The sequence below is a fragment of the Gasterosteus aculeatus genome, chromosome 1 (assembly GCF_964276395.1).
Source record: "Gasterosteus aculeatus chromosome 1, fGasAcu3.hap1.1, whole genome shotgun sequence".
NCBI lineage: Eukaryota > Metazoa > Chordata > Actinopteri > Perciformes > Gasterosteidae > Gasterosteus > Gasterosteus aculeatus.
In genome coordinates this window covers 6,380,716-6,396,094 of record NC_135688.1, presented here as the reverse complement: position 1 = coordinate 6,396,094, position 15,379 = coordinate 6,380,716, and the positions used below count along the sequence as shown (strand labels likewise).

General features: G+C 44.1%; 1 protein-coding gene across 18 annotated transcripts; it reads right to left on the bottom strand.

Moving 5' to 3' along the window:
• Window positions 1–16: 16 nt before the first annotated feature.
• Window positions 17–15,012, bottom strand: agfg1a (ArfGAP with FG repeats 1a). Of its 18 annotated transcripts, none has more exons than XM_040162939.2 (14): window positions 14,191–15,011; window positions 8,761–8,854; window positions 8,068–8,183; window positions 7,192–7,360; window positions 6,798–6,960; window positions 5,723–5,842; window positions 4,612–4,683; window positions 3,235–3,438; window positions 2,539–2,719; window positions 2,320–2,399; window positions 1,914–2,021; window positions 1,375–1,527; window positions 1,061–1,155; window positions 17–907 (listed from the first exon to the last, which is right to left on the bottom strand). In XM_040162939.2, exons 1-14 carry the CDS (start codon window positions 14,355–14,357, stop codon window positions 848–850), a joined length of 1,782 nt encoding a protein of 593 aa, XP_040018873.2. In that variant the 5' UTR covers window positions 14,358–15,011; the 3' UTR covers window positions 17–847. The 18 variants fall into 18 exon arrangements, with proteins under 18 accessions (XP_040018873.2, XP_040019035.2, XP_040018956.2 ...); XM_040163101.2 differs by having other exon boundaries at window positions 2,320–2,396; XM_040163022.2 differs by having other exon boundaries at window positions 5,723–5,839.
• Between the last annotated feature and the right edge of the window lie 367 nt (window positions 15,013–15,379).

The following is a 15,379-nucleotide window of genomic DNA, read 5'->3' as shown; positions in this document are numbered from 1 at the left end:
ACTGCCACACTATGAATATAAATCTTTTTTTTTAATATATACAAAACAAATATACAATATTCTCCATACATCAATATAAATGAATGGTTTGGACTTTTTTTTCTTACTTAAAATTCCTTTTAATATATATTTATATATACTGTATATATTTACACATTAACTTAAAATTCTCTAATAGCCAAGTTTTTCAGGTAATTAGCCATCTTTTTACTCACTAATGACTCATGAAGCATTGTGAGCAGGACGTAGGACGGGCAGAGAAACGAGGACCCCATCCCATAATGCAGTGGTCGCTTCACCTCTTGCCAACAGAATAGACTTTTTCCCCCCCATTCGTGACAATAGTTAACCTAAGAGGAACCTGCACAAATAAACAGTTTGGTTCTTCACAAATACAGCAAGTGGCAGTACCAATTTACTTATCCAAGCAACAGTTCTGTCTCAACAAATCTCATGTGTAAGATACAAATACTGATATGCACAAAGCGCTAATTTCCAAAAAGAAAATTAATATGTACAGAATTGCAGCATAATGGATGGGATACACTTTATGCAATAACTTAGTTTTCAGCCAGTTTGGTTATACATTGTGGTTCAGTAGAGGCCAGTTCACAGGTTAACCAGAGGGAAGGAGACCTCTCCCTCTGCACACGCCATCACTTGATTTGTAGCCAATGATAGCGGCAGCATGACTGTCATGTTGTTCCATTCGTGACAAACGGAGATAGAAAATACAAATCCTTACAAACATTGTGTTTAAAGCTACTTGTGAAACCAAACAGTGCAATAAGTGCAAGCGCGCTTGTTGTTGTTGACGACCCTGTAGTGGAGCTGATTGGGTGGATCGCTATAAGAAGGGATTCGTAGAGGAGCCTCCGGCTGGATATTGTGCAGATGGACCGGCGCCCTAGGAGGAGAAAGACACACAACAAACACATCACACTCCAGCAGAAGTAATAATGAGGAATAAGGTGGCCGCTCATTCTCCATTAACAATAGCGTTGACTCATGGGACCAAAGCCTTTTTCTTTTTACAAAGACATAACGCCACCTTACTAACCAGGAAAGGGTTGCTAGAGACCATAGATCCAGCCATTGCCTGCCCGAAAGGAGTCACAACAGGCTTGGCCTGACCAAAGGCTGGAAATCCTCCTCCTGAAAGCCAAGTGCATTGTCATTTAGAAGTGGACCTCCACTTTTGTTCAAGTGAGCAAACCTAATTGAATCAAGTCGCGTGACTCCGAACTGACACTTTCACGGGATGCAGGACCACTGATGTGACAATCATGCAGTCTGCTGCACATGCAGGCTTCAATGTCAGCATTATTGATGCAGATATGTCTGTATCTACATAATGTACACACAGACACACACCGTTGGGTTGCTGGGGATACGCGGGCGGCTGAGGGAAGGGAGCCTGGCCAGGAAAGGGTTGCTGGAACGTTCCACTAAAGCTGGTGGGGAGGTTGAAGGCTGCAGGATTCCCGAATCCAGCTGGCATGCTCATGGAGCCTGTGCCAAATGATGCTGCAACACAGCATGACAGGCAGTGGTTAAACAGGCCGGTACAAGACGTCTGAAGCCATACAATAACAGGGCTAAACATTTTTTTTTAATGTTTGCACCCATTACTTTAAAAAAAAATTGCGACAATATTGTAAAGCATGTAACAATTGTCTTTAAAATGTGCCATTACATGGGATGGCATCAGCAGAACAAAAAAACAAGGTCAATTCCTTGCTGATGCAACATAGAAAAAAGGCTTCCACCTTGTGTGCAAAGAGGTCTAACAAATGATACGAGGACGTAACATACGTATCATTTCTTCCTCGAATCATGTGCTAGCAAACTAATGTAATTGGTTGATTGAGTCGCACATATATCACACCATCCAGACACACACACAAACACACCTGCTGCTGCCGCTGCCGCCGCCGCCATATTGGCAGTCCTGCCGTTGCTCTGGAACGGGTTGGTGGGAGCTGCAGCTGGCGGCGCCACAAACGGATTAGTCGACTGAGCTGTTGGAGAGAGAGAGAGACAGAGGTACAGAGTCACTAAACACAACAATAAAGCTCACAACCTCAACATGTTAAAGACAAAAGCGTTGATCCACGTAGCCCCTCTCACACAAATGATTGATGTCAAACACTTACCATGATGATTTAAAAAAAGAAAATGGAACTACTGATTATTACTAATAGCACTTGCATCTTGACCTTCCACAACAGATCAAAAATGATCAACTGCAAAATCTAAAACTGTAGTAGACTGTACCAAGTAGAAAGCATCAGAAAAAGCCCCTGTAGGTTCACTCACCGCCAAAACCCTGGGCCATGCCAGGCAGGGCCTGCTGCGCGTGTGCTGTTGACATCCCGGACTCTGGCCCAAACAAACTGCTGCAGTGAAACAAAGACGACACATCATCATGGAAGGAAGCAAGTACGGATGGATCCTGCATGTATGGAGGTCAAAATGCTTTTCATAAAAGTACATTTGTTGACTGTGTGTGTGCCTGTGTTTAGTGTAATGTCTCACCCTTGTGAGATGCTGGTGGGGTTGTAAACACTAGGTGCGGGGACAGACGGGCCAAAGACAGTATCAAGCTCAGCTAGAGCAGCGTAACGGTCTCCCCCCCCTTGCATTGCTTGCTGCTTCTGAGGCAGACCACCGACTCCTGCAGCAGCGGCAGAGCTCCCCCCAACAGGAACTCCCCCTCCTGGAATAAAACAAGCAGAGTCGGGTTCAATCCACCTCAACTCAATCTCATCTGATCTAGAAAGGGAAATTCTAATTTAAAAAAAAAAAAGTCCAGATATCTGCCATATTCAACCTATTCAGAACAATGGGGAACATTTAAATGTTAGCACATCAATACAGTTTGTAATATAAACAAAATTAAGTAAAACCAGTAGAATTCACAGATGCCAGAAGTCCAACCAAGTTAAATGAAACCCCACGCAAATAGCTTTCTTCACAGCAGGGAGGCCTTATCATCATTCGCCTGCTGTCTTTACACAGGCTGGTGCAGCAGAATTTGATTTTTTCTAGCAAATCCATCAGAGCTGTTTTATGAGAGACCATGTCTGTCCCTGCTTTGGTAAGAGGACTCATAGGGTCATAGCGCTAGGGGCCTGATTTCATGTTGTTAGTTTTGGAAATAGGGGCTTCTTATTGGTTAACCCCTATCCCTACATAAAGATCTATACAACAGGCTTGGCAGGGGACGTTTACCTTGCTCTGTTTTGGCAGAGCTAAACCCGTTATCCAGGTCAGCCAGGGCTGCGTATCTATCGGCAGCGAGGCTAGTGCTCTGTACAGCGTCTCTGCCGCCTCCTGTGGAGTTACTCTGCAGGGATCCAAAGTCAGCGCTACACGATTTGGGGAAGTTGTCAAAATCTGCAAAATTGGTATTTGCTAGTCCACCTGAGGCGCTACCTGTGTGAAAGAGAGAGATTCAATGTCAAAAAGGGGGCCGTGGGTGCCTGGTTTTGAGTAACAGCATCAACAGGGCGGTGTTAAGGAGGACAGGATCGGCACGGAGGGTTACATTGGGGGGGGGGGGGGGGGGGGGGCAGTCAGGCTGGGGAGGGGTTACCTTTAACATCTATAGGACCCTAAACTATGCTGCTTCTCCATTAGCCTATGAACCTAGAGAACGTATGAAATGATGGCAGAAGTGCTCTTTTCTTTGTTGAGTGCCTCAGTTACATCGGAGTCAGTTAGAGATGACATTCAACACCTAAATGTGAAAACAATGAGATGGAAAACAACTTCAAGGTGAATGGAAAAGGATTTAGTTTGGCAGAGCACCCTGGGGTGTTTATGTTTGATGAAAATGCTGTTTAAGGCACTAATCTACAAAGGCTCGCAGATTAAAATCAACAGTGATTATTGTGCTAAATGTCAAGGACTGTTGGTGTAAGTTTGGAATGCAGAACCAAAATATTTTGGATACTTGAGGTCTCTGTGAGTCTGAACTAACCACCACACGAGCTCATTCTCAACCAGTGGTTTTATTGAATTCTGTGGAATGTGGAACTACCTTTAGTAAACAGACGGGTACAATCTCAGCTGCATCGGACAAACCCACGCTGAAAGCATGTTTTCATAACCGCCACTATAACGCCAATAGTAATAGGGGATTCAACAAGTCAATATTTTACCTGCACAGCGGTCTCAGGTGACATAAAGTAGTAAGGCTTGATAACACACACCTGGTATTTAGCGTAACACGCTGCTGGAACACGTACAAAGTTACTCAACATTATAGTCAACGAGGTCACATTATTACGATGTTCCTCATTTTGGATGAAAGGGAAAGGACTGAGGAACAATGCATTGACGGATTCTACCCGTTTGTTATCAGGTCTCTTCCTATTCCTTCATTTAACATTGTTACTTTTTCATAGTGGTTCACAACAACGGCAGCACGAATCAAAGCCCCCCGTCCCAGTCCTCAACCAGTGAGGTTGCAAATAGTGTTTCTGAGTTGTAAACACAAATTGAGCTACATTGAGAGGTAAATGTAAATGTTAGATGGTGGAAAGGGAGAAAGAAAGAAAGTAAGGGGGCAGAGAGAGAGAGACAAAGGGACAGAGAGGGACTTACTGTGAGCGACCTGGAGAGGCAGACCAGTGGCGAACTCACCCATACTGCGGCTGGATGAAAGCACAGTGAATGCTGGCAGCCAAAAATAAAAGAGGGAGGGAGGGAGGGAGGAATGAAGCAATGAGCGACGCAAGACGGGCCGAAAGAAACAAAAGAAACTGGGTCAACTAAAGCAGAGATTGAAAATTGAGACGCGTGAAGTCAAAGCAAATCAACTGCTGCAGAAGCAAAAGGGTGAAAAACGCTAAAGGTTCCTGTAAAGCTTATCAGAGCAGACCAGCAGAGGGCACTAGAGGTCACTACATGTTCCTCAGACAGCTGAGCCTTTGAGGAAGCACAGTATGTGAGAGAAAAGGCAAAAACTAGGTTTTACATCAAGTGTGATGTTACTGAATGAATGGCTGGGAGGGGAATACAGCCCAGAATGACAAACACAGGAAGGTATGTACGTGTTATATGTTTTATCTAAAAAAAAAAAGTACAATCACCTCCCACTTACTTTTAACATGTACACGAGAGATGTGAACAACCATCACTTTCTTAAAAATTGGTTTGTCTCTGATTTTCCACACAACTGATGATCAATATGAAGCAAACAGTTATTAATATAAAAATGCGCTTACAAATAGGGTCAAAAAGGAGATATGCTCCATGTAGCGCTTAGAGAGTTCATTTTCCTAATCTGTCTGCGATGGTTTTGCTCCATTACTTATTACTTATTCTGGCCAATGGCACATACCATGTTAACATAAGATCACCCATTCAACTGCTCTCAAGCTCAACTTTTGTTTTGGAGGACAGAAAAATGTATGGCTTTTTATTTGCCTCGAAGGAATTTATGAATCAAAGTTTTGCTCCTGTTCTTAGTTTAAAAAAAACAAATAAAATGGTGGCTGGTGCTCCGCTCACTTCCAAATTTGATACTAGTTCTGGAAAGCTTTTCTCTGTACAATCCTGATATGTAAATCCAGAGAACTTAGGAATGTGTGTGTCAGCCTGTCCGGACACTTTCCATTGCACTGGCCTTCTTCCCAACATGTACATCCTCGGTATGCGCATAAAGCTAATGTCTGTATCTGGCCGTGATTTGGATGTGTGACGTTTGCTCTACCTGTACTTGAGTGGTGGACTGGGGCATGAGGCGCGGAGGGGAAACCACCCGTCGACCCAGAGGTGCTCCCAAATGCATCAAAATTAGCAAAGTCTGCATTTGCGTTGGCACTCTGTGCTGCTGAGAGGGTGTCGGGAGGAGGACAGACAGGTGAACAAAAACACACAATGAGAGGAAAACAATGGATGAGAGAATATAATGGATCCATACATATGATGACAAAAAGGCATGGATGACAGACTACAACACAAATGCAATGGATTGAATGCTAAATATGAGCGATAATTCCATGAAAACAAAAAGTGAAACAGTGGGCAACATAAGTCTGCTGTTCCCCCTCTGCTGTTAGATGGTGTGGGTTCCCCACGGAGAGGACACGCACATCCTTGCCTGCCAAGTGTGAATACCCATTTAGTAACTGCATTAAAAGGGAGCAGATAGGTTGGAGATATTGCCATAAATGAAGACATTAGAACATTTTAAAAAAATAACTCATTAAAAGCACGCGAAGATGAACAGTTTTGAGGAAGGTGGATGTATGCTAATCAGCTAGCCCCGGCTCGTCCTGTCTAGTAATAACACGTGTACCGTGAGTTGTATTACTAAGTCACCGAGGCCTCCGGTCTGTCAGTCCAACATGAAAGGATGAAGAAGGAAAGACGCCCGGAGGGCTTAACAATCACGTGAAAGGTAGAGCCACATTTTAATGTTCGGTTATTGTCTACAAATATAGAATCATTGGAGTTTGTTTGGCGCGGGTGTCAAGGTATTACACATTGCACCTTTCAGGATGGGTTGTGTTGCTCTTTGAGGGGGAATGAGAGGACAATATGCTGCATGGGAGGCAAATATATATTATATTCATTTATTTATATTTTCAATCTATACATTGTTACAACCTTACAAGTTCTAACCATGACAAAATGATTAGACCACAAACTCCAGACCATTTAGAATACAAATCAAAATCCTCCTTTTGGTTTACAAAGCAATGGCTGGTCCGACCAATCCCATCCTTGTAGCCCCTTTCTGCTTTGAGTTCTTGAATCAAATCAGTAAGTGGTCTGTTCCTTACTTGTGTGGCTGTTGAAATGTGCAAAGTTAGCAAAACCGGAGCTGGCGCCTGCGTTCATGTTGGACGGTGCAGCGAAGATGTCTCCCCCCAGGTCGCTGAGGAGGTCGAACCTTTTGTCATGGAACTGCTGCTGGTGGGTTTGTCCACGGCTCACCACTGGAGACTGGTGGAGACAAGAGATTGATTTAAAAAAACATGCACTTACGTGCACTGTGCACTTTGCAGCGCATTTGACCGTCTGCAACATGTCTCCGCTCATATAAAAGCATAAAATAGATCCCAGGAGGAATATCTAGTCATCAATAACAAACAAGAGAAGATTTAAAAGAAATCAGAGTCGTTTTAGGAAGTACCAACAAATTGCTGACGTGCATGTGCGTAACATGACCCTCACCTGATTGGGTGGGGTGTTCTTGTTGAGGTGTAGGGAGGGGGCCGACTCCCCCAGCAGGGATTTCAGTGGCCTAACCTCCGGTGTGCTGCTGGTGCTGCTGTTGTTTGAGGAGCCAGAGATGGAAGCATGGACGGTTGCTACTACTTTGGCCTGCTCAGGAGGAACGTACCTAGAAAATGCAAGTTCACATTACAATCGTTACAATTAGCCAGTAGCATGTTGTGTGATCTAACAGCAGTTAAAATAATCCTCAAAATAATGGTATCACAATTTTTAGGCAAATCAAGCTCTTGGCCAATCCAAATGTACAACGCCTTCTACAGCAAGCAGACGGGTAAAGTGTAGCAGGAAAACAGCCTGCAGCAGATGTCGGCACAGCTAACTTTGGTCAGACTTCCAACACTAATGTACCACTACCTCAGCTAATAGCAGTAATAATATAAATCATAGTTGGAGTATTTGCATACTCAGAAAAAATGGCTAGAGTTATCCGACTACATCAACCAATATTCTTAGTAAATAAGCATTTGCTTTTCATAACTAACTTGCCAGTATCAACATGACAGGCACTTCTTTCTCCATCATTTGGCCAAAAACTTCATTGCAACCAAAAGTCACAATGCACCAGTAACAACTATGCTAAACCTCATACGTATTGGAACAAAATGAACCATACAAGTCTTTGGAACCACTAGGAATTACACATTAATCATCTTGACCGTAATGTCCTACACTGCATGCATTTAAAGGCTTGTTGTAGTTTGCCTGAGCGGACACTTTCACAAGCCACAGAGAAGAAAAGCTACGTGTCCTAACGATGCACATTGCCAGAGGATTGCTCATATCGCTCACTGCCAGCTTGCAAAACTGACTCACCATCTCTTCTTCTCGTATTTGTCTTGAAGGAACTCCTTAACCTTCTGTGGTTCTCTGAAGTCGGGTACTGAGGCGGTTCTTTCATCATGATGGCCAAGCCAGATCCGTTTACACACCTGGAACACACGGGCTAACGGAATAAACGATGCTGTTGCACACACAGCTACGAATAAGTGCAGGATTGTCATCGCTGACATGCAACAATTGGACAAGGTCAGTTTATATGCACAGACAAACTGATTCAAACATGAGAATAAAAAATAATAAATAAATATCCAAGTCAAAGTCTCACCTTTCTCTGACCTTGGGTTTTGCATATTGTTCCTAAAGTATTAGCCTAATCCTGTGAAGAGAGATTTATGGGCCCCATGAATGTGTGTGCTGCATTGTAGGTGAAGCAATAGCGTCGCAAGTTGTAAACCTTTGCTGCTGGGTTTGGGACACACACACACACACACGCCTTTTATTTTGAAGCAATAGGATTTAAAAACCGCAACTGCTGAAAATATAAAGTGGCGGTAATATTAAGAGCAGGCTTGAACGATGTGTGCATGAGCTACAACTTTGAGCCTCCTGCATGCCCGCCTTGCTACTTTTCAACAGCTTTTAATAATGCGGCATTTCAACATCAATAGTCTTGCTTATGAAGGGCACAAAAGACTTATATTACGAACAGACTGTCGCCATGCCTACCTCATTGCCATGTTTCTGTAGGAACTCTATTTCCTGTTGCGTGAAGGTTGTCATGGAGATGGACTTGACCCGGTGAGGTGGATTCAGTCCTCGTCTGCAGGTGAGCAAATGGAAACTGGTCAGATTCATTTGAAGACATGCTACACATGACCACCTCTCAGGAGGGGGCCATTCAGTTAGCGACGAGCTAGCTGGCGCGTGTGTGTGTCTAACTGGGGGGAGGATGACAGCATTACAGAGAGAAATGACAAATACTGGTGGAAAAAGGAAAGGGCGTGAGAAGAAACGAACAAAGGAAGTGGATGAAACTGCCCCCTAACTGCCAGTAACTGAAGTGCGGTTGTCAGCAGAGTAGAAGGACGAGTGATGTTCCTTAATATAGAAGCACCCATTATGGAGTAACACCCATTAGCACACAAGCCTTGCTCATTTCCTTGAGAAGGTACCGTCACAGTGGCCCAAATTAAAATGAGCCTGGTAACTGTTATCGAGGGGGGGGGAAAAAGCCTTCAGGCTTTTATTTTAAGCTCTAGGCCGGCTTGCCGGAGGCTTCTTTCCTGGAGCCAGCGGCAAGTCAAACTAATGCAGTGCTGGCTTTAAGGTTGCCACCTGTTTAGTCTGTGAAGGTGCCAATTAGCACTTATCCTGCAAGTGGAGCCATTTCACTATTGGGCACCGTAGTCCTCAAGTCGAGGAAGAGACTTTCCTGATATCACACAGAAGTGTTAACCCGTTCCCCGGTTTACGTCTTCAGCGTGCCATCGCCTCCGCTCAAACACCTTTCTGTGAGATTGGGGGGGCGGAGTCAAAACAAAACTACGATTATGGCAGCTTCGGCGGTGAGTGTGATGACGTGAGTCAACCTCGTTGCACATCATTTAGCATCATCTGGTGGCTTTTATTCCCGTTTTATTCATTTTTTTATGTATGTATGTAGTGACAGCTTGTGGTTTTTTTATTCAGTGATATCTTGTGGCACTATTGGCCCATCCTCAAAGCACCCCCGGGCCCCCATTCTGAGAACCACTGCTCTTGGAAACACGATCCACAGAGTCACATTCATAAACAATGTTACACATATTAGGAGTCGGATCCTAACGGCAGGGAAATATTAGACAAAGCCGCTAAATTATTCACTGTTACCCCGTTCCAGATCACGTCCTCATCGCCTCCTATTCTTTACATCCATCCGCCAGATGAACGTTACAGGCAAACTGTTACAAACAACAGCCGGGTCATTACCATTCAAAGAAGTACAGGATGGAAAGCAGGTGGGTACAATGACAGGGGCCCGCATGCTTCTACGAGGAAGCGGCGTACATGGAGTACATCATGGGAACCACTGGGACTATTTCAACGGGTCCAACTTTATGACTTATGTACAGGCTAATATGCCAGTAACCTAACAAATAAACGACTGACTACATTTCAACTTAAAGATGTACCATTCAAATGAATAAGAAAACTGCTGATTCAACCAACTAAATCAAAAGAAGAATGAGAATGAATTACTTGTTAAAATGATGACCTCTCATCATCTCGTCTGAGTATTTAGGCTTAAATGTGTTTTTATACACCACGAGGTAAGTAAGTGATCAGATCCCATGCCGATGATGAAACTAGGTCAGATACAGGCAGAAGGCTACACAGGCCTGAAGGTCTGAATATGACGACAGCATCGCTACCCAATTGTCCAAAGGATTTCTGATGCCATTTAGTTTGAGTTCATTGACTGTATCTTATTTTATAACACGGTGCTACATTTAAAATGAGAAACAGGATTTCTGCCAACCTTATTTCACTCAGTCAATTTCTACCTTTAAAAAGTACACATTATCCGATGTTTCAGAAGGTGGACAATGTTCTTATCAGGGTCTACTTACAAACAGCAACAGTTGCATGAAATCAAGTGATTTATGTATTCTGGGTTTCGTACAATTGCGACACGGTTCAGTGACAGCGGGATTATATTTGTGGGGAGAATAAAATGACAGAAGTGATAACAATTAGATAAAATAAAGAACTTCTTCACCATGATACAGTACAAAGTTCATCCATTCCCCGTCCAGGTCTACTGGTAGCCTAGTGCATCAGAGAACAGTATCACATATTGCACAATAAAATAATTATGACCTCGTCGCTACTTTACAACAGAGCGGCTCGGCCGGGAGAAATCTGCTCATTTGCGTAGCGGCTCCAGGGTGAGATAAACTGGCAGCGTCGAACCTCAAAAGAGACGGGAGGCGATGCCTCATCCTTCGCTTGGCAGCTTTACGTCCTTGTAGTATTTTACACCGTCCTCCACAATCAAAAGGCAGAACAACTCGGGTTTTGTCACTCACAGTTTGAACACGAACACGAACACACACGAACACGAACACGAACACACACACACACACACACACACACACACACACACACACACACACACACACACACACACACACACACACACACACACACACACACACACACACACACACACACACACACACACACACACACACACACACACACACACACACACATCAATGTTTGAGATGCACGCCCCCCGACTGGCTACTGGAGGGGTAAAAAAAAACAACAACCACAGAACGACCCGAGCTTTGTCAACATGCCTTTTGGCCTCACTAGATTACCAGCCTGTACATTGGTTTTTATCCTGCGCTTTGCACATTTTAGCAAAGAAAATGCTAGCGTGAAAAATACTATCCAGGACATTTGGTGTCAGTGAAGCCTTGCTCACCTCACTTGGATTCCTGCTTACTCAGGAGTACGGGGGCCAAGTGGCGTGACTTCCTGCCTTGAGCAAACCTCCAGAAGGAGACATTCTGAGCGGTGTTTCTACTGGGAAGGTCTCCACCTTCATATGGAATGTGTTTATGTAGCAGATTCCAACTCCACCCATTAAATAGCCCCAACTATGGGGGGGAAAAGGAGGCTCTTGTGAAGTACTTTGTCATGCTCCTGATATAATCAAAACACATTTAAATAGTATTACTGCCTGCAGTTCAAATGAAAGGAGATCGGGGAAACAGCTTCCTTGAATTAGAAACCACTTCTATGCTGCAAAGTCAGCAGAGACACTACCGGTCGAATGTGCTTAAAAGACTGTTTGAATCAGCAACACAACTCCGTCAAGTGAAGTCAGTAACCGAAACAATAAATCAGAACAGAGTATGGATACTTAGGCGCGATCTCACAATGCCTTTAAGTCTTTAACGTAAAGCGAAGCAGGCAGTGACCTTTGTCACTTCCTGTGGCTCACAGAACATTGCAGGCGGCTGCTGTAGCAGCGCGGTGCGGGCCGTACCACTTCCTGAGCCTACAATCACAACCGGCTTCCTGCATTCGTCAGACAGACAGCAGTCTTCTGCTAAAAATTGGAATCTCAAGCTATTTATAAACTCAATTAGAACACATTAGACTTAAACCGTAGCGTTGGCAGATTAACAGTGGAGTCCCGGTAGACCCACAAGCTAAGTGAAATCCGCAAATCGTACAATCTCATTCTTTTCAATGCTACAGTGAATAACCGTTGCATTGCGTGGAGACCGCTAAAACAGTTTGTACAGATCAAGGTCTCAAACAGTCACACCAGGGCTATATGTGGGACAAAGAGCACAGTTGTGTGTTGATTAAGTAATCTTCCGCTGTCGGCTGATAAAACTATATAGTCATTATTGTGGCGTTAGTGTGAACTGATACATTCCCTTTAAACTTTCAAATGATCAGAATAACTATTATGCTATGCTACATTTACAGAATGTATGTTTACGAGCCACAGTCAAATATCTGTCAGAAAAGGCCGGACTTGGATGAGAAAATGTTTCTGAACCAGATCTTGTTTAAAAAAATGTTTTTATTCCAAAATATCAAAAGCCCTGGTGTACCGATGGAAATTAGACAGAATAGTTTGTAGCACTTAATGTAGGGCGGGTGGGCCGGGTCAGTATGCACCAAATATAGGTAATTTTATATCACTATGACAATATAGATCACATGTATATCTGCTAATCAAATAGATAAATAGCCTATATGAAACAACATGATTTAAAGTCCCCTACATTTTAGGTATACAGCATATATTGACATGCATGCTCACAAATACAGATTGAAATTAGGTTTAACATTTCAGTATATACCATTTTGACATAATGGTAATCCATTGAAAGATTATTATCAAATAGAATTATTGGCCAGCCCTCCCTTATATCAGAGCATACTTTGATTTGGTGGGGAAAAGGTACAATCATGAAATGTATCTGGATGAGAGAGATTATATTCAGGTTAGCACAATTTAAATATATAGGGAGGCAATATTAGGCCCTATAAAGCAGATATTTGTATGTTGTATTACAATGTCTCATATATTTTGCAGAAAATCATACCATCAATTTGAATTACAATAGATTCCTAGATTATTGTGGCCTGCACCCCATACAGCCACAACAAAACAAAAAACCTGCAACATGCAATTCAAGAGCGGTTTATTAAAAATGTGCCATCTTTGGAGGAAGTAACGGAATGCTTCACTAATCCCAAATCCCAAACTACAGATGCGCGATTACGCAACTGCGCGACAAGGCTTGGAGTCAATCTGCGGTCCGATCACACAGCTCCACTGTGTGGTTAACGTGTACTGCTGATTTATAGTGTATTCGTCACACAGTCGCCGTATTGCTCTTATTAATCGATGTGTATTTCTTAGTGCAACACGTCTCAGATCTCACCAAATCCGACCGAGGACGGCAGGAACACCGCTACTGCATCGGCCATCTAACGTGACCTGCCTCGGGATAACGTGGCTATCACACACACCCAGATGGTGCCTCGTCGTTTATACAAATCAAACTGATGTGGGGATAATATTAATGCAAAATTAACGTTACGTCATAAAATGCAATATGCTACGTCGGCCCAACAGACAATTTAAGTATGACACATGCATGTTCTTCGTGTGTCTGTGTATGTAGCATTAGCATATAACCCCCCCCCCAACACACTCGATTAGCTCAGTTTCAAGGTGGTGCCTCCCCGACACGTTGCCAGCAACTGGTACCGTTAGCAGCCTCTGGCCGCACCGGCTCACCCGCCCTAGCCTGCTAACGGCTATGTGTCAGATAAAGTTCTTTGGCTAACACTGGAAGCTAACACGAGCTAGCGTCGAGTCGTTAGTTTAAAACGTCAGCTCGCTGTGCCGAGCGTTATCACCTCGGGTGTACCGAACCCCGCCCAGCTCCGCAAAGCGAGGCGATGTCAGAGGAGCTAAAAACTCGCGCCGGAGACGCTCCCCGACGCCGTTCCTAGCGTTAGCCGGCGCTAGGTAGGCTAACCGGGCTGCGGTTGCCATATGCGACTGGAGCGTAAAACACGTCGTATCGCGCACGCCGCGCCTGAGCTAAGGTCACCCGGTAACACGATACTCACAGGATGCCAGAGCAGGAGGTGCACACGAAGGAGCCCACGGTCATGTTGGCATAGGTTGGGCCGCGCTGGTCGCAGTCAAAGCACTTTCTGTTAGGAGGCAAACTCGTCATTTCTCTCAGCATCTTTAGGTGTTTCTCCTCTTGTTTTCGTTTCGCGCTGGCCGCCATGGTGAAGGTCACGCCGCGGGATTACTAAAAACCGAAGGCTGGAGGGTCCGATAGTTTCAGCGGTGTTTTTTTTCAACGGTTGCCGGTCGGCGCGTGAGGCGGAGAGGGAATGGGTGGGTGGCTCTGTTGTCAGGGGAGAGAGAGAGAGAGAGAGAAAGGGAGGGGGGAGGGAGGGGGGCTCGCGTCTCCTCGAACAAGGACTTCGAGGCGTTGGATCGATAAGACGGATAACGGAACAAGATGGTTTCTGCCGTCGACTTCCGTCTTCGCCTGGATCCCGTTATTCCTGCAACCGCTACTCTTTGGTCCACGAGCGTCTTGTACTCGTTATCTCTCAAGCTGATGCTAGATTTTTTTTCTTCAAATCTGGTTGCTTATCCAACCAGATTTGAAGATAAGATAAAATCCAACTTTTATTTTAGGAAACGTAATTTCTACGTAGTAATCATTCTACAAAATGATGTTCCGTTGTCCTGTGTGTAACGCGTATTACCCAATTTTGACCGGCGTCAATGACTATTTATAGTCCTGTGGTAGATATTTATTGTATTACTTAATTTGGAATTATTGCATCATAACGTTGTTTTGAATACATTACTGATCGTTAAGTGCGCGGGGAGCGGCTCGACCGAAGCATTACGACGGCTGGAAAGGGACAGGAACTATCTTGCTCATTGAGTGAGCTCGCTTGGTTCGAGGGTTGTACTCATGATGGTGCACAGGCCGCTGCTGCTCTTTTAACACAAGCGCCACCACGCGGATTAGTATTGTCACGGCAACACTATGGGGTGGGTCAATGAGGCATATGGGATTGTGGTTGGTGTGTTCATTTCTGTCGTTTACGTTTTGGACTTAAGAAAATCATGAGCACAAAATGTATTTTTCATAAAACTATGGACGCTCACATGGAAGTTCTTTTAAAGGGAGTGAAAAATCCACCATATGCAGGGAAAGTACTTAAACTGATACTTTTAAATCAATGAGTTCCATATAGATGTGGAATAAAAAATAGAAAGCATTTA

What these genes read in the sequence shown, in the direction of transcription:
- agfg1a (XM_040162939.2), bottom strand. Translation starts at nt 14,357, where the DNA reads ATGGCGGCCAGCGCGAAACGAAAACAAGAGGAGAAACACCTAAAGATG. An exon ending in ACATTTCAACAGCCACACAA is followed by an intron (nt 5,843 to 6,797) that starts GTAAGGAACAGA and finishes ACACCCTCTCAG; the next exon opens with CAGCACAGAGTGCCAACGCA. An exon ending in AGTCCACCACTCAAGTACAG is followed by an intron (nt 4,684 to 5,722) that starts GTAGAGCAAACG and finishes TTTGGCTGCCAG; the next exon opens with CATTCACTGTGCTTTCATCC.